This window comes from Pongo abelii, chromosome 21 (assembly GCF_028885655.2).
Source record: "Pongo abelii isolate AG06213 chromosome 21, NHGRI_mPonAbe1-v2.0_pri, whole genome shotgun sequence".
In the NCBI taxonomy this organism is placed as follows: domain Eukaryota; kingdom Metazoa; phylum Chordata; class Mammalia; order Primates; family Hominidae; genus Pongo; species Pongo abelii.
Window position 1 is genome coordinate 41,681,479 of NC_072006.2, and position 26,887 is coordinate 41,708,365.

Consider the following 26,887-nt stretch of genomic DNA (forward strand, 5'->3'; position numbering starts at 1 on the left):
ACTCAATTTTATAGCAACAAATTTAAAGCCTAGGTAGAACAGGTGATCTTCTATGAAATTACCAAAGCCCTTCACGACTGTGACTCAATAAAACCTCACGACAGCCCTGTGCCTTGGACAGGCAGTATTCCTACTATGCTTCCTAGAAGGAGATTCAGAGGTGAATACCCAGCACAGGACCTGACAAACTAGCCTACACTGTCTCAAAGGCCATGGCCATGGGAGCACGTGCATATCTACAACATGGAATCACGCCACTCCCGGCACTTCTAGCCATCACCTTACATCCGGCTGGTTGGACAGCCAGTCTTATTTATTTTTCCACTTGAAATGCCATAAGGGGTTTCACTATTTTTACTTCAAAAGCAGCACCATAAAAATCCTTGATGATTAGAGCTCCAGCTGTCTTAAGTTGTTTGTCAAGGGATCGGTTACTCAAATCTCCTATGGAGGGAAACAATTTCAGGCGAGAAGCCATGGGAGCTGAGAAACGCAAATGTCTCATCTCTGAAAACTTTCAGACTCCCCCCTGTTCACCGCCTGTCCTGCCCCCTGCTCCCCCTCCCCCATCCCCACCATCTGCTCTCCAGAAAGCAGATCAAATTTTCGGGCTAAGGTACTCTGGCGCCAAAGACTCAGCCCCTCCATGCTTCCCCCTGCCCCCCACCAACTCCGAAATCCAACACCACGACCCAAATGGACTGCAGCCACATAAAACCACAAAGTAAAGTTTATAAAGCTTTATTAAACATTTCAAACAGCTGTGCAACGAACACACCAAATAAAAGCTCTAGAATAGCAGTCCAAACGTTTCACAAGTATGGCCTCACAGTCCCATTCCCTAGATGGACTGCCTCCAGTTCTGTTCTCTGCCTGGCCCATCTCTCTTTCCCCTCAGGCAAGAGAGAGATGGATGGATCAGACTGAAAGGACAGGCATGCTGATCTCCAGTAGGCAGGGGCCAGGAGAAAGTCTCGTTTGCCAACACTTGTTACTGAAGCGCAGAAAAAGCAGCAAGTGACAGTCACAAAGTCTTCCGGGGTATTCTTCATAATGTACAGTCTATATGCGAAGGAACGAAGAAGCTCCTGGAGGGAGGATGATGGCCACTGCTCCCCTCTGTCTTGTCTGAACCACCTCGGAGTCCAGTGTGCTGGTCACTCTGCAATCCCCATGCTAAATAAAAACTGTAGCGGCACCTACCATATATAGCTAGCTATTGCTAAACCTCAAAATCAGAACACGTTCGATAAAGCTTCTTTAAAAGGAATATACACATGTATTTGTACACACACACGCACAGGGCACACCAAAAAATATCCAAACATCTATCAAGGGGATCATGGCCGTTATGAAACACACAGGTACTCTCCCACTCACTCAGCTGGGGACTGCTAGAACTACGTGAACACACCATACTTCAATGCTGCAGAGCATGCACGGGAGACACAATGAGGCCCCCTCCTTGGGACAGTTGAGAAAGGCAGGAGGAAGGGCAAAGGAAGTGAGGCTGGGCGGGAAAGCATGAGCCCAGACACCCAGGTGAAAGAGCAACATCTATCTGTTGCTTCCTTTCTTAAAAATGAAGTGGAGAAAATACTGAAGATTTGTGGACAACTAACAGTCAAGACATGTTTCTGTCTAGCCTGCTGAACAAGGAAAGAAGGATGAAAAAGCGAGGCTCTCGGGCGTCAGCAATCTCTTCGAATTCGAGATAAGTGCAAAAATGAGTCCTGTCTTGGACAGGTACTCCCCAAAAAAGGAAAAGGGTAGAAGAGAAATAAAGGGAAACCAGAAGAGGGACTGAGGAGTCAGTAACATTCTGGGAAGGAAGGAGACCCTGACAAGGAGGGGTCACAGAGGTGACAATGAGACTGGCATTTTATCTGCCCCAGGTCACATTGGGGCGGTTGACCAGGATGGACCCAGACTCCTCGCAGTAATGAGGCGAGGGGGGTGGTCATGTGGCCAGCCAGGACCTAGATGGGGACAGAACACACACAACCACAAGACCACCCACGACTATAGGACTTTACAATAAAAGCACCGGTCAGTGCCATTATTCACATTATAAGGATAAAACATCACAGGCCAAAAAGGCGCCGTCAGGAATGTGACACCCGCGAGGCTGCGGGATTTGAAACTCCAATGCTTTATGACCTATGTCAATGCCTCCCCTCCCGTCTTCTGCTTCCTTGGAAAGCTAACAGGGCAGGCCGTTAGGTGCCCACAACGCCGGGATCATGCGCCGATTCTGGAAGCGGGGAATCGGAGCAGTGGTACAGGAAACAGTTTCCCCAGCAGCTATAGCAGATAAGGAACAGGGCTGCCAGGAAAACCAAGGCACAAATTGTGCAAGGCTTCCGTTCCAGGAGGAAGCTGAGCAGGTAGAAGCCCATGAACATGGAGTGGCTGAACCACAGGGCGGGGTTGAGGGGCTTGGGGATGAGGAGGACAGGCAGCAGCCACTGGAGGCAATACATGATCTCTGCCGGGCAGGGCCTTCACCAAGGCTGCCGGGCACCGCTGCAGGAACCGACCTAATGGGAGCCAGCGGGCGCAGGCGGCTGCCCTCCGCTTTCTTCAACCCTCACTCTCCAGGAGCTGAGCCGCTGTGCTCTCTGGCTGTCAGCCCGGGATCACCAAGGCAGCAGGGATCCTGAAGAGAAAAGTCAACACAACAGACAAACAGACAAAGAACAGACAGACAGACAAAAAAAAAAAAAAAAAAAAAAAAAAAAAAAAACACAACAACAAAAAAAACAGGAACAGAATGTATACTTATTTGGGAAAATGGATCATGGTTAACAACAGCAAATGTGAAATGCCCTTTCCTCCCTGCCCACCCGTGAAAGTTCTACTCCTCTCCAAGTCACTAATTCGGGAAGCTTCCTGGGATGTCTCCCCGGGGCTTCTCCTGGGGGATCGGGGAGAGGGCTCTTTGGCACGGTTTCACACAGTGGACTGGCTTTGCCTGGGCCCTGCCCAGCAGAGATCATGTATCGCCTCCTGGGGCTGCAGCCCGTCCTCAAGGGGCCCAGACCTCACAATACCGCCCAGTGGTTGCCAAAGGACGACCAAGGGCTCCCTGCTGTGCCCCCACGTGGTAAGGACAGGATTCTGTATCTAGCATCTCTCACAGCCATAGGTGCTCAGGCACTGAGTGCAGAGTTAAAGCTGTTAGCGGGGCACTGCCGGCCACCAGACCACAGGCAAAGGATCCTGAGGCAGCTACAGCCTCGAAATATTTTAAGATGGCAGCCTAGGCTAAGCTTGCCTTTTTCAAATAGCCCGGCGTCACTTTGCCAGAATCTGCCAACTTCTCCGAAAGTCAAGGTAGAAAAAAAGTCACTATGCTACTTTGTCCAAACTGAAGTCGCTTGGATCATTACACCTCCATCTGCTGCTGGCACTGTATAGAACCTGACCTCTGGGAGCTTTTAATGAAAATTAATTTTCTAGCCACATAGGGGCAAATGCCAGTTGGCCCCTGGGCCAGGCAGCTTGCTGGAAAGAGGTGCTTTCGGCTGGCCACCGGTGCGCGGGGACCACACTCACAAACCGCATTCCGGTCTTCCCGCCCGCAAAATCCGCGCTGTGCGAGGGACCCACAAGGGTCTGAAAGGGACCCGCCTCACTTGGAAACGGGGCTGCGGTAGCCACAACCCTCCGGTAGCGGTAGCGTAACCCCTTTCGGTGATCCAGCCGCCCAGCGCAACGGGTACAAAGAACCCCACTGGCTAAGGCCGACCTACCAGGGCTTGGGGGAGGGGAGCGGAAGGCAGAGGTCGAAACGACCTGTCCAGCAGAAAACTATCCCCGAGCATATTCCAACCACTTCTCCGCAGAGCTCATTCCTTCCGCGCATACGAAGGGCGCCAATCCTTCCTGTATCCCTCCCACAGATACCGGGTGACTACTGCTTTTGCGCCCAAAGCGCAGTGCCCTGGCTCAGCTCCCTACGGTAGCGACCTCCACCGCAGATTCTCATCTCCTCGCTACCGTAAGAGAGATGTAAAGAATCAGACGGGTTACGCGCTCAGGCACCCTCATGAAGCTGAGGACCTGGGCTTTCAACTCATTCAGTATTAGTAAAAGAGCGCCGAGCACGGGCCTATTATGCCAAAGCTTCTGAAAGGGGCACCACGTTTTTTGCTCTATGGGGCAGATGACCCCTCCCTAATTTCGGTTTTCCATCCATCCCCAAGGTAGGCTCTGGAGTGGCACCGGAGACTGAGCTCAAATTTGCAGGCCAGGGACTGGGGAGAAGGGCGCCACACTAAGAGACCTGCACCCCCATCCTCGCCCTGTACTCTACCCAGAGTCATGGTACCCCTCCATTTTAAAGCAAAATCCAAAAGCAAGCACGGCGGAATCTTCTGGAAGGGGGCTAAGATGGAACTCAGGAGGCGGGGGTCGGTATGGAAAGAGCAGATGGATTATTTTTTTCCTCTCCTGGCGAATGAGGAGCGCCCCCAGCCACCCCTCCTCATAAACACCCCCCAAGGCGCGCATGCGCACTTAGGTGGCGGGCGGGTACTTAAGGCGCGGCCACCGCGGCTGCGGCAGTGCGCCCAACAGCGGACTCCGAGACCAGCGGATCTCCGCAAACCCTCTTTCTCGACCACCCACCTACCACTCTTGGAACCATGGCGGCAGTGGCGGCAGCCTCGGCTGAACTGCTCATCATCGGCTGGTACATCTTCCGCGTGCTGCTGCAGGTAAGTCTGCCGGGGTTTCGGGTGGGAGAGGGTTCCCAACTCGCGCCCCTAGAACCCCCAAGACCGCGTCGCGATTGCCGCTTCCCGGACCCGTCCTATTCTGATTGCCGCGATCCTTGCCTGCCCAAGTGCCGCTGCCGGCACCGCGCGCCCCCTGCCCATTCCCTGCGCCGTCCTCCTCGCGCTGACCCTCCCTAGTGCGCCCGCGCCTGCCCGGGAACAAAGACTCGGGGCGCGGCGGGCGACCGCTGCGGACGATCACCCAGGCATTTAGCGACCTACGCGGTAAGAAAAACCCGCTACACCCGGACTCGACCCCAGGAGGGAGGCGGGGCACTACTGTGTTGCAAGATTTTACAGCTCGCAGAGTGAAAATTTTCCACCTTAAAAAATTGCGCATTGCGGAGAAATTTTATTTAAAAAAACATATAGCGCTTGCGGGGGTGGAACAAAAAATAAGTTAGAAAAAGGCACTTCTCAGAAAAAATAAAAATTACTTCGCAAAAAAAAAAAAAAAAATCCTACAACCAATTAGAGAAAAAGTAGTTCACAGGAAAACAGAAAAACGCGCATTGCAGGAAAAATAAATCGGAGAAAAGCACTTGGCAGAAAGAAATGCATTAGATTAAAAACGCACTGCAGAAGAAAATTAGACAAGGGAGCTAACGGAAAAAAATGGATCGGGCAAAAACGCTTTAAAGAAAAAAATTAGAGGAAAAAGCCCCTCGAGAGAAAAATAGAAGGGGAAAAAAAGCGCTTCCAAAAAAGGACAATTGCTTTACAAAAAAAAAAAAAAAAAATCAAAAAGAGACAAAAGCGCTTTGTGTAAAAAGAGATAAATCAGAAGAAAGCGCTTTGCCCATAAAATCATTTACCCTAAAAGCTCCCTTTGCAGGAAGAATTCCCTGCTAAAGGAATCCTTTGCCAAAGGAATCGCATATTTCCTTCAAGGTGTTCCTGGAATGCTGCATTTACTGGGTAGGATTCGCTTTTCGAAATCCTCCAGGGACACAGCCCATTGCGAGAAGTGAGGTATACCTAAGTTGTGGGTCCAATCAGCTTGCCGCCATGCAGCTCTCAGCACAGTTGGAAAAGCTCCAGCTGCCCTGACTCGTGGACAAGCTGCGCCCGCGCCCGCCTCTCCAGCCTACGCTAGATGGGCGGGCGGGGCAGGGGGTGGGGCGGGGGTGGGCACGGCAGCACCACAGACATGCTGTGGGTGCTCTCCACTAAGGGTGGGTCCTGGGTTTCTCGCCGCAGGTGTTCAGGTACTCCCTGCAGAAGCTGGCGTACACGGTGTCGCGGACCGGGCGGCAGGTGTTGGGGGAGCGCAGGCAGCGAGCCCCCAACTGAGGCCCCAGCTCCCAGCCCTGGGCGGCCGTATCATCAGGTGCTCCTGTGCATCTCGACCAGCACGGGAGCCAGTGCCGCGCAGGAATGTGGGGTCCCCTGTGTTCCCTCGCCAGAGGAGCACTTGGCAAGGTCAGTGAGGGGCCAGTAGACCCCCGGAGAAGCAGTACCGACAATGATGAAGATACCAGATCCCTTCCCAACCCCTTTGCACCGGTCCCACTAAGGGGCAGCGTCGAGAGTGGAGGGGGGATAGGGGGAGCAGACCCCTGAGATCTGGGCATAGGCACCGCATTCTGATCTGGACAAAGTCGGGACAGCACCATCCCAGCCCCGAAGCCAGGGCCATGCCAGCAGGCCCTACCATGGAAATCAAAACACCACACCAGCCAGCAGAATGGACATTCTGACATCGCCAGCCGAAGCCCTGAATCTTGGTGCAGCACCAACCGCGTGCCTGTGTGGCGGGACTGGAGGGCACAGTTGAGGAAGGAGGGTGGTTAAGAAATACAGTGGGGCCCTCTCGCTGTCCCTTGCCCAGGGCACTTGCATTCCAGCCTTGCTGCATTTGCTCCCTCGATTCCCCTTTCCTCCTCACTGCCTCCCAAGCCCACCCTACTCCAAAATAATGTGTCACTTGATTTGGAACTATTCAAGCAGTAAAAGTAAATGAACCCCACCTTTACTAAAACACTTTCTCTGAACCCCCCTTGCCCCTCACTGATCTTGCTTTTCCCTGGTCTCATGCAGTTGTGGTCAATATTGTGGTAATCGCTAATTGTACTGATTAAGTGTGCATTAGTTGTGTCTCCCCAGCTAGATTGTAAGCTCCTGGAGGACAGGGACCACCTCTACAAAAAATAAAAAAAGTACCTCCCCTGTCTCGCACAGTGTCCCAGGACCCTGCGGTGCAGTGGAGGCGCACCAAAACTTTGTCTCTTGTGATTTCTTTAGCGACATCAACATACACTTCTAAGACTCAGCTGATGTGCCCATTGTGGAACAGGCACACTGCTTGGGGGAGGGAGGAAAAGGAGGGCCATCAAAATTGCAATAAGCTGGGCCCCTCACACACCCAACCCCATCTCAATGCTGTCCTGTGATAAAGGACCATTTCCCCCTCTCTCCAAAGAGAAAGGCTGACATCTTCACTTGTGGTCCTGGAATAAGGGACCACTTCCCCCTCCCCAAAGGGATAGGTGCTTTACTTGTGGTCTTAGGATGAGGGGCCAAAGTAGGTAATCACTTTGGGAAAGATGAGACGAGGGGAAAAAGGTGGGAGTAGCCCTCCAAAGAGGTACTAGGGACCAAGGGGGTGATTTCAGAACACAAAGCCTTACTTCAGGTCTCCATCCAGGAGCCCCAAGGAAATGAGTACTGGGCAGGGTGGACAGTGGCTTAGACAATGAGAACAGGATAAGAGGTGCAGCGTGGCGCCTTCTCCACCCAGCTTAATGCTGCAGGCCCCATATCCACCAGGACCACTACAAAGACAATCTGCCTGGCCTTGCTACTCTGCAGGGTCTCCTGGCCCCACCTCACCCCAGAAACCTCTCTCCCCAATACTGGGTTTCTGCTTTTCCCAGCACCAGCCTCCTTATTCTTAGGGATGCTTACCAGGTCCCTGGCCCTGGGCTCTCCCCTGCCATCACATCAGGGTGGGCAGTGCTTGGCCTCGGACTTGTCTTCCTCTCCCACTCCCCAGTGAGTCAGGGCTCTTTCTACATGGGGTCAGCTGACTGTCTCACCAAATGGCCCTGCCGCCTGTTCAGCCTTGTCTCTGGCTTTATGTGTCCCTGTCACTACACACCTGTTGCTGGGTCAACACCAAGGGAGGGAGTTGGAGGGCCATAAATCTCTCTTCCTGCCACTTCTTCGAATCCCTTAGTCACAGCTGTCACAAATACTTCTGGAGCACAAAGTACCTTGCCCCCTTAAGCCTGATCATGTTTCCCTCCCCTAAGCAAGCCCTTAAGTTTCTTAGCCCAATCACCAGCACCTCTAAAGGCATCTAAAACTTCATTTGGTATCAGAGAATTATAGGCGTGGGGAGTTGCAGATCCCGGTCCTGGTCTTGGCTTTGCCATCAATCAGCCTAGGGAACCTGGACATGTCACCTTATACCCTTCATCTTCAGTTTCCCTCTCGAAGAGGGCCTCTGAGATGCCAGTGAACCCTAACACGATAGAAACTGCCATCGCAGTGGCAATCAGGACTCATCAGGACTCGGAGAGGATGCGCAATCTGAGACTTCATCTTTCTTAGGCTGGGTGGCTATAGCTGCTACCATAGCCTGAAGGTGAGGCAGGTCTCCTCTTGCCCCAGTGTGACTCATCAGCAGGCACACCTCCTCCCTTCTGAACCCCGTATCTTGGCAGGCCTCAAAACTGGGAGTTTCTGTGGTTTTCCACACTAAACCCAGATAATCATGAACATACCAACTTGTGTTCTCCATGAAGGCTGACCCTCCCTTCAGAGCTTTTGAGGGATATGCCCATAGCCCCACTGCCGTTGATGCTCTAACCTCAGCCCAAGTGACAAGGTAGCAGATTTCAGGGAGGTGGGCCAAAGCAGCATGGTAAGAGCTGGCTGCTCTGGACACAGCACCTCCTGTGCCCCCACTTAGAAGACAAGAGGCTGCTGATAGCCCCAGAGCTTTCCATATCACCTTGGCAAAGCCCTTTTCCTCCATCCGTCCATCAGCAGGGCTGTGAGTGTGGCAAGGTGAGATGACAGATTTCCAGGCAAGGGCTGCCCTGGTGGCCTGCACCTGCATGTGTGGGCTTCAATGTGCAATGTCCACTCCCCATTTGCATCCTCCACCCACAAAACCTCATGTTCTGGCAGCAAACTTAACCCACCAGAGAAGACAGTGCATTCACTTTCCATCCAGTGCAATGCCATGCAATGCCTAGATGGTCCAAACACACCTTGTTTATAAAATTTTTTCCACAAACTATACCATTAAACTTTTTATTCTGATAGAGAGCAATGCGAAGAATTGAAAATGACTAGTGTTTTACTGCACAGCCCTTAGTCACAGTGCTGAATGTCCCCTTTGCCTGAACCATCATTGCTCCCAGAAGACTTTGCCCCCACAAGGCCAAGGACAGAGCAGATCGGTTGGGAAGGAATTGGGAATAGCTCTGTGGGACTCCAGCAACAGGTGAGAGAACCTTGAGACTAATGCTCCAGTATGTTAGTTTCTTAGCCTAACCAGCTGAAGTTAAGTCCAGAGGTGTTTAGGTACCATGACTTTTAGGGGTGCAGGGTGCTATGTGACACTGTTACCTTTATCTGTGGAATATTTGAATTGTCACTGAAGGAAGGGATGTCTGCTGTCAGGGAAGGGCAGGGGCAAGTTCCTTGAGCTTGGGCAACAGATTACTGTTGGATCGGGGAGCAGGTTTGCTGTGAGCCATTTACTAGATATCTATTTTGAAATGTGTATCTCCTCAGGAGCCAACACCCCAAAGGGAGATTCTGAATTTGCAGTTAACTTCCCCCCACCGCCCCCACCCCCCCTCCAGAGATTTAAACATGTGCACTCATGCACATACACAAAACACTAGTCAAACAACAATCTCTTTTCCCCCGTGACCTCTGACTTCCTCTATATGCCCCAGAGACATGTTGTCACCATCTTCCCTGGGAGTGATCCTGTTTATCCTCCCCTCCCTGCCTCGCCCTCCCACAGGGCCCATGCCCCTGCAGGATCCAGATTCCTGAGCATTTCCAGAGCAGGAAGTCAGAGGGGCAGGCAACGCGTGGTTCTTGGTATATCGCACAGGGACAGGCTTGAAATGCAATGCATGTGTTTCAAAGATAGGAGAACAACAACAAAAAAAGACAGCCTAACCCAGATTCCTCTTTGAAACAACATATTACAGATTAAAGGTTAAACTGTTTTTGGCAGCAACTCTAACAAGACTAATTTCAGATATGGAATTGACCTGGTCACTGGAAACCGACCAGGCTTCCCGTGATCAAATCTTTTAACAGATTTGCTTGACATTAATTAGTCTCTGATTTAAAACAAACAAGCAAACAAGATCTAACACTTGGCATTAGCACTTAAGCTGGAACTTTTTTTTGGTCCCAGCTTTGGTGTTGCTGTCCAGAAGGCTGACGGGATGACTGGACCATGTCAGGCAGGGCAGAGAAGCCGTCCCCAACACACCAGTTCCCTGAAAGGGAAAGACGATCCAAACCTATAAACAGAAAGGCTGTTTCTTTCCGAGGACAGACCCCAGTCTCCCAACATTTAGCGCTGAAATGGGACACAGAGGCCTGGAAGGAAACTAAAGGAGATTTGGAAAGGGGAAGGAAAAAAACAACTGTCCCCCATCCCCCATGCTTCCTTTCCAGGCCATTAGTGCGCCAGGCATTCCGTTCCTTCAGCTGCCCTTGAGGGCCACTCCCCACGTCTATAGAAGGAAAGGGAAGAGATGTCCACCCTTGATGTAAAGTTGGAGGGAGTAAGAAGCGCCCGCGACTCTTAGCAGAGCGTCAGCCTATCACCCCAGACACCGAAGCGGAGCCTCAGGAGACCCTCTCTCCCCTCACCCCCACGCCCCCCCCGCAAAAAAAGCAACTAAAGCAACGCAACTACACTGATGGGGACCAAGTGACAGGCCCCTCACAAGCTGGGCACCCTGCCATGGAACCCGGGGCCGCAGAGATGGTGGTCGCGCTCCCCAGCCCCATGCCCCCGGCTCTGCCTGTCTCATCCTGCAAGGGCGCTGACCTTGGACAAGGCCAGAGCCAGCACCCAGGGATACTATGACCCACCCCCGGGCTGGGAAGGGACCCCCAAGGCCCAGGCTAGGTCCAATCACGGCAATCACCTGAAGCCGGACAGGGGGGCCCTGCCTTCCCGGGGTATGCGGAAGGAAAACCCCAGTGACGGGGACCCGGAGACGCCTAAGGTGACTCAGAAGGGACAATATGGCGGCGCGGCCGCATGGAGGGCCTCTCATCCCGCCCCAAGCAGGTTGACGCCACGGTACCTGCAAGCCCTGCCATGGCGCCGCCGCCACTGTCGCCGTGTGCCGCAGCCTGCCTCCACCTCAGCTCGCCACCGACGCCGCAGGAAGCCGGGGAGACGCCCCCTTAGTCTTCTAGTCGAGCCGGCCGAGGACCCATCCTGGGATCGGGCTGTCTACCGCAGACGCCTGATCATACGGCCCGAAGAAGGGGCTCACCCTCGCCCCATTTCCCTTAAATATCCGCCACAGACCACCTTTGAGGACTTTGTACGCATTTTTACAAAACTCTGGGGCGCCGAGGTCCTCAAGCCCGAATAATTTTTATCAGGCGAGGTGTGGACAGCCCCGAAGCGCGGCCTGTCCCCTCATGCATATGCAGCAGATTGTGATCTTTACTCCGTGAGCGCGGGGCGGGCCGGGTTGTGTTCCTGTTGGTGAACCCGCTTCGTTCTTGCCCGCGTGGATGGTCCGTGGACTCGGGGAAAACCTTCTCGTGGCTCAAAGTCCACCCCCTCCCTAGCGTTTCATCATGCAGCCAAGGCTCAGGAGCTGAAAGGTCCGGGCTCAGAACTTGGGACTGACTTGGGTCAGGCCCCGGCTCCCCCACTTGCCCGGTACCTTGGGCCAGCGAGCCCCTCGCCCACCCCGACCCGGCTTCTGATGAAATGCCCACCTTAGGGCTTTTATGAGGCTTGAATGAGTCCGTGTAGTCATTTATTAGCTAATTAAGCATATTCCGTGGGCGCGTACTGTACTCAAGCGCAGTGCTAAGGGCAGGTAGAGTGGCTAACCTGGGTCTGTCCCTGACCTCAAGGCGCTGCCAGTCTAATGGCGGGTAGGCGGGGAGACAGTCATATAATCACTGTATATTAGTGACTTTAATCAATACGTAATTACACATCATGGGAAGTGCTGTGAGAAGAAGTAGAGAGTGTTAGGAGAAATTAATGGCGTCCTAATGTAGGGAAAGGGTGGAACCTCCTTGGGAAGATGGCGTTTAGGTTGAGAAACCAAGGACGATTAGGGCAAGAGTGAGAGGGGAAATGTTCTAGGCAGAAAGAACATTTGTCCCAGATCTGGAGCTGGGAAGGGGCAGAGTTAGGGTGAGGTGAGCACGGAAGAAAACAGGTCAGCTACATACTGAATTTGGCTTTTCTCTTGAGAGTCAGGGGAAGCCATTTTCATCAGGAAAAGGACAGCAAATTTGGATTTCTGAAAGGCCACCCAGGCCGCATGGCTTGGAAAGCACTCAGGAGTGGGTGTAGGCAGACCAGTTAGGAGATGGTTGCAGCTTTCCAGACAAAAGCTAATGCTGACTCAGATAGGGTGGTGGCTTGGGGAGGTGAAGGGAAGGGTGGAAGATTGGACGTGGGTGGATGTGGAGGCATTGGCAATAACTCCTCGCTAGGTTTTAGCCTTGAGTAAATGAAAGAGTAAAAGAGTCCTTGGCCAAGACAATAAAGCCTGAAAGAGGAACAGACTGAGGGGGAAGATCAAGTTCGGCTTTGAGAAGTTAAGTTTGAAATGTCTGGGCAACGTGCAGGCAGAGAGGGTGAGTAGGCAGGTTTATGTGACACAGGAGCTGCGAACGGAGGCTGGGGCAGGAGATACATATTTGGGGGCCATCAATACAAAGGTCATGGTGCTGGGTGAGAAGGCAAGTGAAAGAAGGTGGAGAGAAAAGAAGAGGAGGATCCAGGAAAGGAGACTGAGAAGCAGTGGCCAGTGGGGCAGAAAGAGGACCAAGTGAGTGTGGGTCCTAGAGAGGAGGTTTCAGGAAGAAGGGAGTCCTCAGTGGGGCTGATGCTGTAGAGAACAGAAATGGAGCCGTTGGGGTTTGGGAATAAAGAAGGTTGGTGGACTGTATCTTTTATGTTGCAAGTTAAACACACAACTACATCAATTGGCTTAAAAAAATAAGTAGCCTGCCACTCAGTGGCTAGGCAGTGTCATCAAGGACCGAGGTTCATTTTATCTTCTGTCCTCGTGCTGGTTTCATGCTCATGGCCACAAGATGGCTATCCAGTTCCTGGGGTCACATCCAAAGCAAGGAGATGTCCATTTCTCCTCCAGCTGAGACTCGAAACAGGCCTCAATGTGGCCTCCCACCATCCTGCTGCTTACAGGCTAAAGGATCAATGCATCCATGGCAGCCACACCCAGTATCCAACACTGAATGACAAGAGGAGTCTTGTAGTGGAAGCTCTTGTTTAGAAAAAGAGAGAGCTGGCTTTGCAGATGCCGCCGGGATCCCCATACTATCAGCCATGGTCAGCCCCACCTTGTTCTTCGACATCACTGTCGATGACGAGCCCTTAGGTCCCTTCTCCTTCGAGCTATTTGCAGACAAGATTCCAAAGGCAGCAGAAAACTTTCGTGCTGTGAGCACTGGAGAGAAAGGATTTAGTTATAAGGTTTCCGGCTTTCACAGAATTATTCCAGGATTTATATGTCAGGGTGGTGACTTCACACGCCATAATGGCACTGGTGGCAAGTCCATCTGTGGGGAGAAATCTGATGATGAGAACTTCATCCTAAAGCATACAAGTCCTGGCATCTTGTCCGTGGTAAATGCTGGACCCAACACAAACGGTTCCCAGTTTGTCATCTGTACTGCCAAGACTGAGTGGTTGGATGGCAAGCAGGTAGTCTTTGGCAAGGTGAAAGAAGGCATGAAGATTGTGGAGGCCATGGAGCGCTTTGGGTCCAGGAATGGCAAGACCAGCAAGAAGATCACCATTGCTGACTGTAGACAACTCCAATAAGTTTGACTTGTGTTTTATCTTCACCACCAGACCATTCCTTCTGTAGCTCAGGAGAGCACCCTTTCACCCCATTTGCTCGCAGTATCCTAGAATCTTTGTGCTCTCGCTGCAGTTCCCTTTGGGTTTCATGTTTTCCTTGATCCCTTCCATGCCCAGGTGGATTGCAGAGTTTACGATTATGAAATAAAAACTAACAAAAAAAGAAAAAGAGAGCTGAATGTTGAGAGCAACAAATTCTTGCAGTGCTGACGGCAGAGGAAATTGGTACAGCCACTTTGGAAAACTGATAGTATCTACAAAATCTAAACATACACCTATGCTGTGATCTAGAATTTCCACTCCTAGGTATGTACCCGAGAGAAATGAGTGCCTATGTTTACATGGACACTTGTGCAAGAATGTTCATAGCAGACTTATTCATAGCTCAAATTAGGAATACTTCAATGTCCATCACCGGAGAATGGATAAATTGTGGCATGTTCATGCAATAGAATACTGTGTTTTATGTACAAAAGAACAAACTACTGTTACATGTAATAGCACCAATTAATCTCACATATAGTATGTGGACTAAAAGAAGCCAGATACAAAATAGTACATACCATATGAATCCATTCATATAAAGCTCAACTAATCTATAGGGTTAGAAATCAAAATGGTAGTTACCTGGGTCAGGTCAGGAGTAGGGATGGGAAAGGAGCAAGAGGAACTTTTCTGGGGTGCTGGAAGGATTATATCTTCTTCTGACTGGTGATTACGTAAGTGAAAATTCATCAAGTAAAAATTCACCATAAGACTAGGGGACTTCGGGAGGTGGAGCCTGCAGTGAGCTGAGATGGTGCCACTGCTCTCCAGTCTGGGCGACAGAATGAGACCCTGTTTCGGGGGGAAAAAAAAGAAAGAAAGAAAAAAGACTGGGGGCTTTATGTGCTTTATGTATGTTATACCTCAAGAAAAATAGAAGAAAGGGGCTGGGTGTGGTGGCTCATGCCTGTAATCCCAACACTTTGGGAGGCCAAGGCAGGCAGATCATAAGGTCAGGAATTTGAGACCAGCCTGGCCAACATGGTGAAACCCCATCTGTACTAAAAATATAAAAGTTAGCTGGATGTGGTGGCACGCGCCTGTAATCCCAGCTACCCAGGAGGCTGAGGCAGGAGAATCACTAGAACCTGGAAGGTGGAGGTTGCAGTGAGCCGAGATCGCACCACTGTACTCCGGCCTGGGTGACAGAGCGAGATTCCATCTCAAAAACAAAAACAAGAAAAATGGAAGAAAGGAAGGGGTCCTGCCATCCCATGGAATGTGACATGCTGCTAAACAAGGATCAGGTCTGTTTTTCGGGGATACCACCTTCCAGTAACTTCAGGCTGAGTGTTAGCATGTACAAGGCCTCAGTGGCCAACCCTTTCTCCCTGGGGCCCAGAAAACTGGGGAAGCTGAGGCAGGGCTTCTAATGCACATGGAACTCGCTCTCGCTCAGCTGGACCCTTTCCCCTCTATCCTCAAGATTGCTCCACCTTCCCAGCTCAGTTCCAGGCTGTGGAAACACCACCAACACCGGCTCTGACTTGAGAGACCTGGAAGGTCATTCTGCCCTAAAATTTTGCTGAGCCAAACTCAACTTCCTACCAACGCTTCCCCAACTTGCTCTCACCCACCAGACAACTGGAGTCACCCATGACTCTTGCTCCCTCTTGCTTCATACTCTGCAACTCTTGCCCATTGCTCCTGAATTTCCTTTAGGCCTTTTCTGTCCCCACTGCCAAAGTTTGGTCCAGGCCACCATCCCTTCTCCCCTGAACCCTGCAGCAACCTCCTCACTGGTCTCTCTGCTGCCTATCTCACCCAGAACCTTCATCTTCCACCCAGGATGATCTTTTTTTTTTTTTTTTTTTGAGATGGAGTCTTACTCTGTAGCCCAGGCTGGAGTGCAGTGGTGCGGTCTCAGCTCACTGTGACCTCCGCCTCCCAGGTTCAAGCGATCCTCCCACCTTAGCTTCCCCAAGTAGCTGGGAGTTCAGGTGTGCACCACCAAGCCCAGCTAATTTTTGTATTTTTAGTAGAGATGGGTTTCACTATGTTGGACAGGCTGGTCTCAAACTCCTGACCTCAGGTGATCGGCCTGCCTGGCCTCCCAAAGTGCTGGGATTACAGGAATGAGCCACCATGCCTGGCCCAGGATGATCTTTGTAAAATGACCTTGTCACTCTTCTTGAGGTGGTGTCCCCTGTCCCCTGTCCTCATCTGTCAAGATCTTCCCCAGTCTTTAAAGGCCCAGATCAAATGCCACCTCCTCCATGAAGCCTTTGCATTCATTCATCAAATATTTTTTGGTTACCTAAAACGTGCCAGGCACTGTGCTAGGCATGGAAGATAGGAAAGAGAATAAGAGCTGGGCACAGTGGCTCGTGCCTATAATCCCAACACTTTGGGAGGCTGAGGCAGGTGAATCACTTGAGCTCAGGAGTTTGAGACCAGCCTGGGTGACATGGTGAAACCTTGTCTCTACAAAAAATAAAAATAAAAAAATTAGCTGGGCGTGGTGGTGCGTGCCTGTGGTCCTAGCTACTTGGGAGGCTGAAGTGGGAAGATTGCTTGAGTCTGGGAAGTTGAGGCTGCAAGTGAGTCATGATCATGCCACTGCACTCTGGGTGCAGTGCCTGGTGACAATGCCTGGGTGACAGAGGGAGACTCTATCTCAAAAAAAAAAAAAAAAAAAAAAAAGAATATATAGATGTTTTCTAAAAAGACACTACAGACAGTCTGGAGAGATGGGCAATTATGCAATGCCAATGCATGTGCATTTTCTGTCTGTTAACCCCCATGAGATCGTGAGCTCTTGGAGGGCAGGGCTCATTTTGGGTCTGGTAGGAAGGAAGAGGCGGTAACTGTTGAATGAATAAGTGAATGATTGAAAAGCTAGACCGAGCTCCTCCCTTTGTCATGTATCCTCCAAGTCTCTGATTCAGCTGGTAACCAGGTCTATGGAATTCAGTTGGGACTGGATGGCAAATTTGGGGCAAATGATAAAGAATCAGGAAATGGTTATGTTATGAATAGAATAATGTTTTGTGAAATCACAATACTTACTTTCCTGTACATCACTCTGCTTGACAATTACTTTAAAAAAAAATCAACATTATCTCCTTACCAATACTTATATATTCAGGAAATTCAACCTGTAATGGAACAATAGTTAAATGTTAAAGCACTAAGGAAGCTATGTGATATCAAAAGATTTTAAAAGGGATAAAAATAATTATTACCAAGGTGACCAGAGAGTGGAGTAAGCTCCAGGATGGCACAGACTGCAGCCAGAATGCAAGGGTTCATTTCCATTCTACATTTACCGGCTGTATGTCATTGAGCAAGTTAATAAACCTCTCTGTCCCTCAGTTTCTCCATCTGTGAAATGGGGACACATTTGACTCTACCTTATGTGAATACAATTCAATTTGTATTGAATATAATACAAATTCAATGAGTTTGTATTATAAAATGCTTAGGATAACACTGGTTGGCCGGGCGCAGTGGCTCACACCTGTAATCCCAGCACTTTGGGAGGCCAGAGCGGGTGGATTACCTAAGGTCAGGAGTTTGAGACCAGCCTGACCAACATGGTGAAACCCCGTCTCTACTAAAAATACAAAAATTAGCCGGGTGTGGAGATGCACGCCTGTAATCCCAGCTACTAGGGAGGCTGAGGCAGGAGAATCACTTGAATCCAGGAGGCAGAGGTTGCAATGAGCAGAGATTGCGCCATTGCATTCTAGCCCGGGCAACAAGAACAAAACTCCATCTCAAAAAATAAAAGACTAGCACGGGTTACATAGTTAGTACCCTTAATTACCTATTATTACAAATATGTAAAATTATCCTGGGGACTGGAGGCACTGTGGGAGCCCTGGCAGGGAGGGCCTCTCCCCACCATGGCTTTTAAGGTGTCAGGACAACTGGGTTTAAATCCCTGACCTACTTTCCTGACCTTGGGAAATGTTCCCAACTCTAAGGCCCTTTTGTTCCACACTTCTCAGGGCTTTCTCATCTGGGAAGCAAGTATGCTATTTTAGCCAGGTCTGTGGTGACACCTAATGGTAAAATGGGGAACTGCCTGATCTTACTAAACTTTCATCAACCTATTAATAGTACAAGCAATAACTATATATCACTCTCTTACCATGGGCCAGACACTGAAAGCTGTGTGAACTGTCTTAGTTCACAGCTTAGGCTGATTGATTTAACCAATCAGCAAGTCCTGAAAGCCCTGACTCCAAAATAAGTCACAACCTAGCCCATCTTCTTATATCACCACTGCCACCACGCTTGACCCAGCCACCACCACCCAGACACCAGCCTCCACTTCCCCACCACCTCTTCCCACTTCTTCTCTTGCTCTCCAGTCCATCTAAATCCTCCTAAAGAAATGGGAGGGTCAGTGGGAGGTTTTAAAGAGGAAAGTGATCTGATCTGACTTGCTTTTTTTTTTGAGACTGAGTCTCTCTCTCGTTGCCCAGGCTGGAGTGCAATGGTGCAATCTCGGCTCACTGCAACCTCCACCTCCCGGGTTCAAGCGATTCTAGTGCCTCAACCTCCTGAATAGCTGGGATTATAGGTGCCTGCCACCATGCCCAGCTAATTTTTTGTATTTTTTAAGTAGAGACGGGGTTTCACCATGTTGGCCAGACTCCAGGCTGATCTCAAACTCCTGACCTCAGGTGATCCACCCGCCTCGACCTCCCAAAGTGCTGGGATTACAGACGTCAGCCACCGCTCCCGGCCATGACTTGCATTTTTAAAAGATCACTGTAGCTGATGTAAATGGATTGGAGAGCAAGAGAGGAAGTGGGGAGGTGGTGGGGAGGTGGAGGCAGGTCTGGGAGGTGGAGGCAGGTCTGGGTGGTGGTAGCCTGGTTAAGCATGGAGGCAGTGGTGATATAGGAAAGTAGGCTAGTTTGTGACTTTCTTTGGAGGCAGGGCTGTCAGGACTTGCTGATGGGTTAAATTGTTCAGTAGGTAGTCAGACATGGTCAGGGCAGGAGAGCTCTTCCCCCTGCCTCCCCACCCACCAGGATTCGCAGGCGACCATCAGGTGATGGTCAGGTGGTTGTTAAAACTGTCTCTCTAAAATAATAATTGGTTGCAGCTGGCGTCAGAAAAGGTGGTAGACTGAAACACCTGAAACTGGTGATCAGCAGCTTCCTGATAAGATCACAGGAGTTGGGTGAGTGGGCTCAAGAATGCGCACTATGAGGCAAAATCGTGGGGTTTAACTGGTATGTAGCCTTCTAGGAACACTCGAATGGTAAGGGAAGAATGCCTCAAGTGAGCATGTGTACAACTGCAGTAAACACACTGCGCATACAGCCCCTCCCAAGTGCGGGCAGGCCCCTGTGCGTGCAGACAGCCCACCCCAAGGGAAGAATCAAGGGAGAAGTCATGCAACCCCAGAAGCATGCCAGCGTATAAGACCCCAAGTCAAAGGTCAAACCACACACTTGACTCTCTCAAGTCGCCAGCTTGGCCCCCTTCCAAGTGTACTTTACTTCCTTTCATTCCTGCTCTAAAGCTTTTTAATAAACTGAAACCACCTTTGCAAAATTATGACTGAGACAGTGAAAGAGATCCAACTTAACAGACTCTTGCTTCTAATCTCCAAGCTGTCCTTGTTTATTCCTGGGCGTAGGCCGAACTAACTTTGTGAGAAACTTAGTTTATGGTTTATAGTTTAAACAAAGACGGTACCAGCCCTTTCCCAAAGCAGACTTCCTTCTTGCCTGCAGACTACATTGCCTTTGTAGGACTAACATTAGCCACAAGATTAGAAATTAAGGTTTAGGAGTCATGCAGCTGGAGGCTACAAGATTCTGACCCTCCCTAAGCTGCTCTTGAGATCAATGCTTGAGATATTTTGCAGACCCTGCACTTGATGGATCAGCTGGCCCCACTCAAATCAATAAACTGGCTCATCTGACCTTGTGGCCCCCACCCAGGAACTGACTGAACGCAAGAAGACAGCTCCGAGTCCCTATGATTTCATCTCTGACCAATCAGCATTCTTGGCTCACTGGCTTCCCCCTACCCATCAAGCTATCCTTAAAAACTCTGCTCCCCAAATGCTCGGGGAGACTGATTTGAGTAATAATAAAACTCCGGTCTCCCGCGCAGCTGTCTCTGCGTGAATTACTTTCTCGATTGCAATTCCCGTGTCTTGATATCGGTTCTGTCTAGGCAGCAGGCAAGGTGAACCCCTTGGGCGGTTACAAAACTTTCACTCCTGCTCTGGAAACTTGCCTTGGTTTCTCACTTATGCCACCTGGATTGAGTTCTGTCTTCTGAGGAGGCAAGAACTGAGGTTGCTGCAGACCCGTATGGATTCACCACCAGTAACAAAATCAATCCATTGCTCCTCTCCTTGGCCTGTAAGACCCTGTGTGATATGGCCATGACCCAAGTTGCTCCCTTCTCATTCTCAGAGGTTCAGTTACACTGACCTGCTGTTTTGGTCTCTGCAACAGCCATGATGGCTTACGTCTATGCTCCCTCAGATTCCTTTATCTTTGATGGGTTGAGGAGAGGACTCAAGGATCAATCTTGGAATTTTGGCTTGAAAAATAGATAGATTTACTGAAATGGGTAAAACCTAGGGAAGAGCAGATTTAGGCAGACTATCTTGAGTTCAGTTGCCCAGAGGATGGAGAATCCTTTTTGTTCTGTTTGTCTCAGATTATCCTGGGAGATTGCCCCTGACACAGGAATGGGAGGCGGTAATAGGTGTCAGTTTTGCTCAAAGAGACCCCTGGGCTTCTGCTGCCCTGGCCATTGTATGGGATAGTGCCAATGACTCTTTCTGAAGAGTCAACAAAAGAATAATGGAAAACAGTGCTTTTCAATACTTATTGCTCAAGAGGATACTTTTGATTATTTCTTGGAGAAGCCAGATGGGCCCACAGATGCATTAGAATAGGAACTTCTTTCTGGCAAATGAGTCCATTGAGGTGGAAATTTATTTGAAAGACTCAGGTTAATGTGATTCCCACAAAAGTGTGTAAGAACTGTGGCCCCAAATTCCTACCTAAAATATTAAGTGTACCCATTTTATTCCTTTGGTGGAAAACAGCTAATTTAAGTACAAAGGAAATGTATCAGCAGGACCTTAGGGCTCATGGAATTGAGAGGCAATTGAAGAAGCAAACTTGGAAAGCTCAGGAACCCAGCAGGCTCTCTCTTCCTGCCGCAGGGCCTTTGCACATGCTGTTCCCGCTGCTGGAGGATCTTGCCTGCCCTTCACCTGGCTGACTCCAGCTCATTTTTAAGGTCTTAGCTTTAATGTTGCTTCCTTAAAATCCCTACCTGGTTTTCCTGATGAAGCTGGTATCCCTGGCAGATGTTGTCTGGGTACCAGGTCCTTTTCTTTTGTAGCCCTTAATATCATTGTGACTTAATAATTATTCATTTGATTAACATCTGTCTTCCCAAGTAGACTGTAAGCTCCATGAGGGCAGGGACTGTTTGTCTTGGTTCCTGTTGTACTTCCAGAACCTAGCACAGGGAATGGTAGATGAGATTATGCTGCAAGGACAAACAACTCCAAAACCTCAGTGGCTGATGATGACAGATGTTTCTTTCTCGTTCATGCTACATGTGCATTGCAGCTCAGCGGTATCTGCTCCATGCTGTTTTACTCTGGGACCCCGTCTGATGGAGCAGCCTCAGATCTGGCAAGGGCTGGGTATGGCTCACTGGTGTGTGGCAAGCCTCTATCGATGGACAAGGCAGAGGCTGGTGCAGCTTGAAGTTGTTTGAGCAGAATTGTGCTGAGGTCCTGGCAGGGAAGAGGGAGTTAGTCCTAGAACAGCTGAGCATGAAAGACACAGACTTTCCCCTGAGGATCTTTGTCATCTGTCACACATGCCTCTTCCAATAAAGCTGAGTTTTAGAGAGGTTAAGTGATTTACTCAAGGTAATACAGCTGCAAGTAGCATAGACCTTAATATGGTTTGGTCTGTGTCCCTACCCAAATGTCACGTCAAATTGTAATTCTCAGTGTTCGGGGGGTACCTGGTGGGAGGTGATTGGATCATGAGGGCGGATTTCCCCCTTGCTTCTTGTGATAATGAGTGAGTTCTCACGAGATCTGATGGTTTAAAAGGGTGTGGCACTTTCGCACTCTTTCTCTCTTTCTTGCTACCATGTAAAGAAAGTCCTTGCTTCCTCTTCACCTTACGCCATTACTGTAAGTTTCCTGAGGCCTCCCAGTCAGGCTTCCTGTTAAGCCTGTGGAACTGTGAGTCAATTAAACCTGTTTGCTTCATAAATTACCCAGTCTCAGGTAGTTCTGTACAGCAGTGTGAAAATGGACTAATATAGACATTAAGAACATAGGCTTTGGAATCAGAAAGACCTGGGTTCAAATCCTGCCTCTTTGTGACAATGAAACATCAGCATAATGATAGTAATACATTATTACACACTGAATAAAATAAGAATCCATGAGTCTATGCTGTTAATAAAGAAATAAATGGGAGCAAAGGAGAGCTCTTCCTTACAAGTTGAATGCCAAACAGCTTATTAATTACAAAGGAAAAAAAAAATGACAATATAGTGAAGAAACCTGACAGGCTACACCTTAACTGAGTGATCAAAGTTAACATCACCAATAACAGGACAAACCACACTTCTCTGGTATTCCTGCCAAAAGTACATAATCTAGTCATGAGAAAACAATTAGACAAACTGAAGTTTGGGGACAGTCTACAAAATAACTGGCCTGTCTCTTTAAAAATGACTTTTTCTAAGATAGAAAAAGAAAGGAGCTGTTCCAGTTTAAAGGAGACAAAAGATATATAATTAAATGAAACACGTAATTCTGAACTGAATACTGCACTGGAAAAGATTTGCTACAAAGGACATTATTGGGAAAGTTGGCAAAACTTGAACGTGGATGATAAACTAGATAATAGCATATTATTTATTGTTAAATTTCCTGATTTTAATAATTATACTACGATTACAAAAGACTAGATCCTTGTTCATCTGAAATCTTTAGAAAAATAGAGGCACGATGTCTGCAACTTACTTTCAAATGATTCAGATTGATCTATTATCTATCTATCTATCTATCTATCTATCTATCTATCTATCTACCTGTCTATCTATCTATCTACCAATCAATCATGGATGAAAAGAGTCACACTGTAAAATATTTGAAGAAATTTATTCTCAACCAGATATGAGTAACCATGGCCCATGACGCAGCCCTCAGGAGGTGCTGAGAACATGTGACCCAGGTGGTGGGGGTGCAGCTTGGTTTCATACATTTTACAGAGGCACGAGACTTCAATCAAATACATTTAAGAAATACTTTTTTTTAAAATTTTACAAAATAACAATAAAAAATTACTGCATAAAGACAACAAAAAGACAATGAAAATCACCCAAAATATCATAAACTGGATATATTCATGGTTAAAAAAAAAAGAAAGAAAGAAATACATTGGTTTGGTCCAGAAAGGTGGGACAACTTGAAGCAGAGGTTGGGGGAGGGGGGTGTTCCAGCTTATAGGTAGATTTAAAATTTGTCTGGTTGGCAATTGGTTGAGTTTATCTAAAGACCTGGGATCAATAGAAATGAATGTCTGGGTTAAGATATTGTGGAGACCAAAGTTCTTATTTGCAGAGGAAGCCTTCAGGAAGCAGGCTTCAGAGAGAACAGGTTGTAAAACGTTTCTTATCAGACTGAAAGTCTGTGTTGATGTTAATGCCAGGGAGGTATAAGGAGACATGTTCGACTCCCACTTCCCATCACGTCCCAAAACAGTCTCTTAAGTTAAATTCGAAGAGCTCTGGCTGAGGGGGAAGTCCATTCAGATGGTTGGGGGCAGGGGACTTAGAATTTTATTTCTCGTTTACACTATCTATTTATCTGAGAGAGAGAATTTAAAAATAGATGTGGCAAAATGTTAGCAATATGTGATTTGAGGTAAAGGGTATATGGGAAATCTTTGTGCTGTTCTCATAACTGTTTTTGTTAAGTTGGAAATTATTTCAGAATAAAAGTTAAAAACTTACAAAACAACACATTTAAAAATCATGGTTTCTGTCAATTTGGGTTCACAAGAAATTAAAATAAAAAGAAAAAAAGAAAAAAATCATGGCTTCTCTAGTCTATATTTCATCAAAATTCCTATTTTAGCAATGTGAAAAAAACTGTCAGAACTGAATACACATGGCCAGGCGCAGTGGCTCAGGCCTGTAATCCCAGCACTTTGGGAGGCCGAGGTAGGCGGATCACCCGAGGTTAGGAGTTTGGGACCTGCCTGGCCCACATGGCGAAACTTCATCTCTATTAAAAAAAAACAATATTAGCCAGGTGTGGTGGTTCACGCCTATAGTCCCAGCTACTCAGGAGGCTGAGGTAGGAGAATGGCTTGAACCCAGGATGCAGAGGTTGCAGTGAGCTGAGATTGCGCTGCTGCACTCTAGCCTGGATGACAGAGCAAGACTCTGTCTCAAAAAAAAAAAAAGAAAAGAAAAGAACTGAGTACACATGAAAGGGTGTGATCAGAAAGTGAGGCAAATCATTTCATTTCGCCTCCCTATGCCTCAGTTTTCTCATCTGTATAATGGGGCTGATAATTCTTAGTGTGGCTATGAGTACAAATCACAAAATGGATGAAAAATCTTTAGCATAAAGCCGACACATAGTAAATGCTTTAAAAATGCTAGCTAAAAAACTAGTAGAAAACTTTTGGGGTAATGAATACATTAATTATCATGATTATGGTGACAATTTCATAGGTATATGTATGCACATGTCAAAACTTACCAAACTCTGTTTTTTAAATATGTACAGTTCCTTGTATGTCAATTATACTTCCACAAAGAGATAAAAACAAACAAACTACTATAAGCTCCTTTAAACCAACTTCTACTTACCCCGTGCTCTCCAGTCCCCTGTAAAACACAGCAACAGGGACCGTACCCTTCTGAGCATCTGGTGTACTGTGGCATGTGCAGGAGCCCCTGCCCCACCCAGACAACTCCAAGTTCACCAAGAGTCAGCTGTGCCTGTTCGCAAACCTGTTTATGGCCATTGATCGAATCATTGTAACCATCCAACTTAATTTAATACGCAGGCTGAGCATGGTGCTCACACCTGTAATCCCAGCACTTTCGGAGGCCAAGGCGAGCGGATCACCTGAGGTCAGGAGTTTGGGACCAGCCTGGCCAACATGGTGAAACCCCATCTCTACTAAAAATACAAACATTAGCCAGGCGTCATGGTGCGTGCCCATAATCCCAGCTACTCGGGAGGCTGAGGCAGGAGAATTGCTTGAACCTGGGAAGGCCAAGGTTGTAGTGGGCCAAGATTGCATCACTGTACTCCAGCTTGGGCAACAGAGTAAGACTCTGTCTCAAAAAAAAAAAAAAAAAATTAATATGCAAACTGACAAAATAGATCACAAAATTATAGATTATAGATGAATCTCAGAAACATTTATGTTGAGTGAAAGAAGCTAGACAGAAAAGAGTCCATGCCATCTGATTCCATTCATATGAAGTTTTAGAAAAGGCAAAACTAATCCATGGTGGAACATCAGAACGATGGTTTTGGGGTCAGGGATTGCTGGGAAGGGGCATGAGGGAACTTTCTGGATTGATGGCCTTGTTTGACATCTTCATTGTTCCTTTGTGAGCAGGAAGCACAAGGGAGCTGAGAGACCCAAGAAACAGGCAGACAAATCTAGTTTCTCAGAAACATATAATAGGGACTTACAAGCAAAAGCAATGTCTTGGGCAGCCTCAGGATGGTGGCTCCCTGCACCTTCCCTCCTGAAAATATCCTTTTTATAGCAAGCTTTCAGAGTAAAGCTTGTGCAGCTGGTCACGTCTCAGACTTTCTTTTGAAACTCGTGACCACTGTGGAGGTTAGATAAACATCTTTATGAGGGGTGACCTGTGCTATAGGCATTGTGTGTTTATGAGGGATTGTCTATGCTACAGGAACACGTTGGTATGCAGGAGTCAAACATCGGTCATCATGGTTTCACTTCAAGATGGCGTCACTCTTGCCATGCAACAGGTATTTTTCTACATTCATACACATTCGGGTTACACAGGTGTGTGAATTTGCCAAAGCTCAGAATGATCCGGTTAAGATTTGTGCATTCCATCACATGTAACTTTTACATAAGCAAATATTGAATTCTGGTTAATGATACAGATGTTGAGGCCAGGTATGGTGGCTCATGCATGTAATCCCAGCACTTTGGGAGTCCAAGGCAGGCAGATCACTGGAGGTCAGGATTTTGAGACCATCCTGCCCAAGATGGTGAAACCCTGTCTTTACTAAAAATACAAAAATTAGCTGGGCGTGGTGGCGCATGCCTGTAATCCCAGCTACTCAGGAGGCTGAGACAGGAGAATTGCTTGAACCCAGGAGACAGAGGTTGCAGTGACCCAAGATCACGCCACTGCACTCTCGCCTGGGCAACAGAGCAAGACTCTGCCTCAATAATAATAATAATAATAATAATATATACAGATGTTGAAGGGTTTAGAAAGGAGCATACTGATATTTGCAACTTACTTTGAAATGCATCAAAAAGATGGCTGGGCGTGGAGGCTCATGCCTGTAATCCTAGTACTTTGGGAGGCAGAAGCAGGAGCCCAGGTGGTCAAGTTCGAGGCCAGTCCAGGCAACATAGTGAGACTGCCCCCGCTACAAAAAAAATTAAAAATTAGCCAGGTGTCAGCACATGTCAGTAGTCCCAGCTACTTAGGAGGCAGAGATAGGAGAACTGCTTGAGCCCAGGAGGTTGAGGCTGCAGTAAGCTGAGACTGTGCCACTATACTTCAGCTTGGGCAACAGAGTGAGAACCTGTCTAAATAATAATAATAATAAGATGAATGGATGGACAGAGAGGTCGACATTTGATAAAGCAAATATAACAAAATGTTACATGCAGAATCTAGGTGGGATATACGAGGGTATTAACTGTAAAATTATTTAAGCTTTTCTGTAAGTTTGAAATGTTTCATTTAAAATGTTGGAGAAAAA

The 26,887-nt window shown here is 48.3% G+C and overlaps 3 protein-coding genes across 5 annotated transcripts; 2 read left to right on the forward strand and 1 right to left on the reverse strand.

The window, feature by feature from the left end:
* Window positions 1–725: 725 nt before the first annotated feature.
* On the reverse strand, window positions 726–11,146 carry BLCAP (BLCAP apoptosis inducing factor). Its single transcript, NM_001133398.1, is given in 2 exon segments — window positions 726–2,659; window positions 11,081–11,146. A coding segment is annotated over 1 exon segment (264 nt). The 5' UTR covers window positions 2,484–2,659; window positions 11,081–11,146; the 3' UTR covers window positions 726–2,219.
* NNAT (neuronatin) lies at window positions 2,847–7,205 on the forward strand. Of its 3 annotated transcripts, none has more exons than XM_002830283.5 (3): window positions 2,847–4,721; window positions 5,673–5,753; window positions 5,982–7,205. In XM_002830283.5, exons 1-3 carry the CDS (start codon window positions 4,650–4,652, stop codon window positions 6,072–6,074), a joined length of 246 nt encoding a protein of 81 aa, XP_002830329.2. In that variant the 5' UTR covers window positions 2,847–4,649; the 3' UTR covers window positions 6,075–7,205. The 3 variants fall into 3 exon arrangements, with proteins under 3 accessions (XP_002830329.2, XP_024094411.1, XP_009231843.2); XM_024238643.2 differs by having other exon boundaries at window positions 5,673–5,748; XM_009233568.3 differs by lacking the exon at window positions 5,673–5,753.
* Window positions 11,147–11,279: 133 nt separating the features above from the next.
* Window positions 11,280–14,316, forward strand: LOC129052227 (peptidyl-prolyl cis-trans isomerase A-like). The gene has a single exon (XM_054542254.1). The coding sequence runs from the start codon at window positions 13,327–13,329 to the stop codon at window positions 13,822–13,824; it is 498 nt and encodes a 165-aa protein (XP_054398229.1). The 5' UTR covers window positions 11,280–13,326; the 3' UTR covers window positions 13,825–14,316.
* Window positions 14,317–26,887: the final 12,571 nt, after the last annotated feature.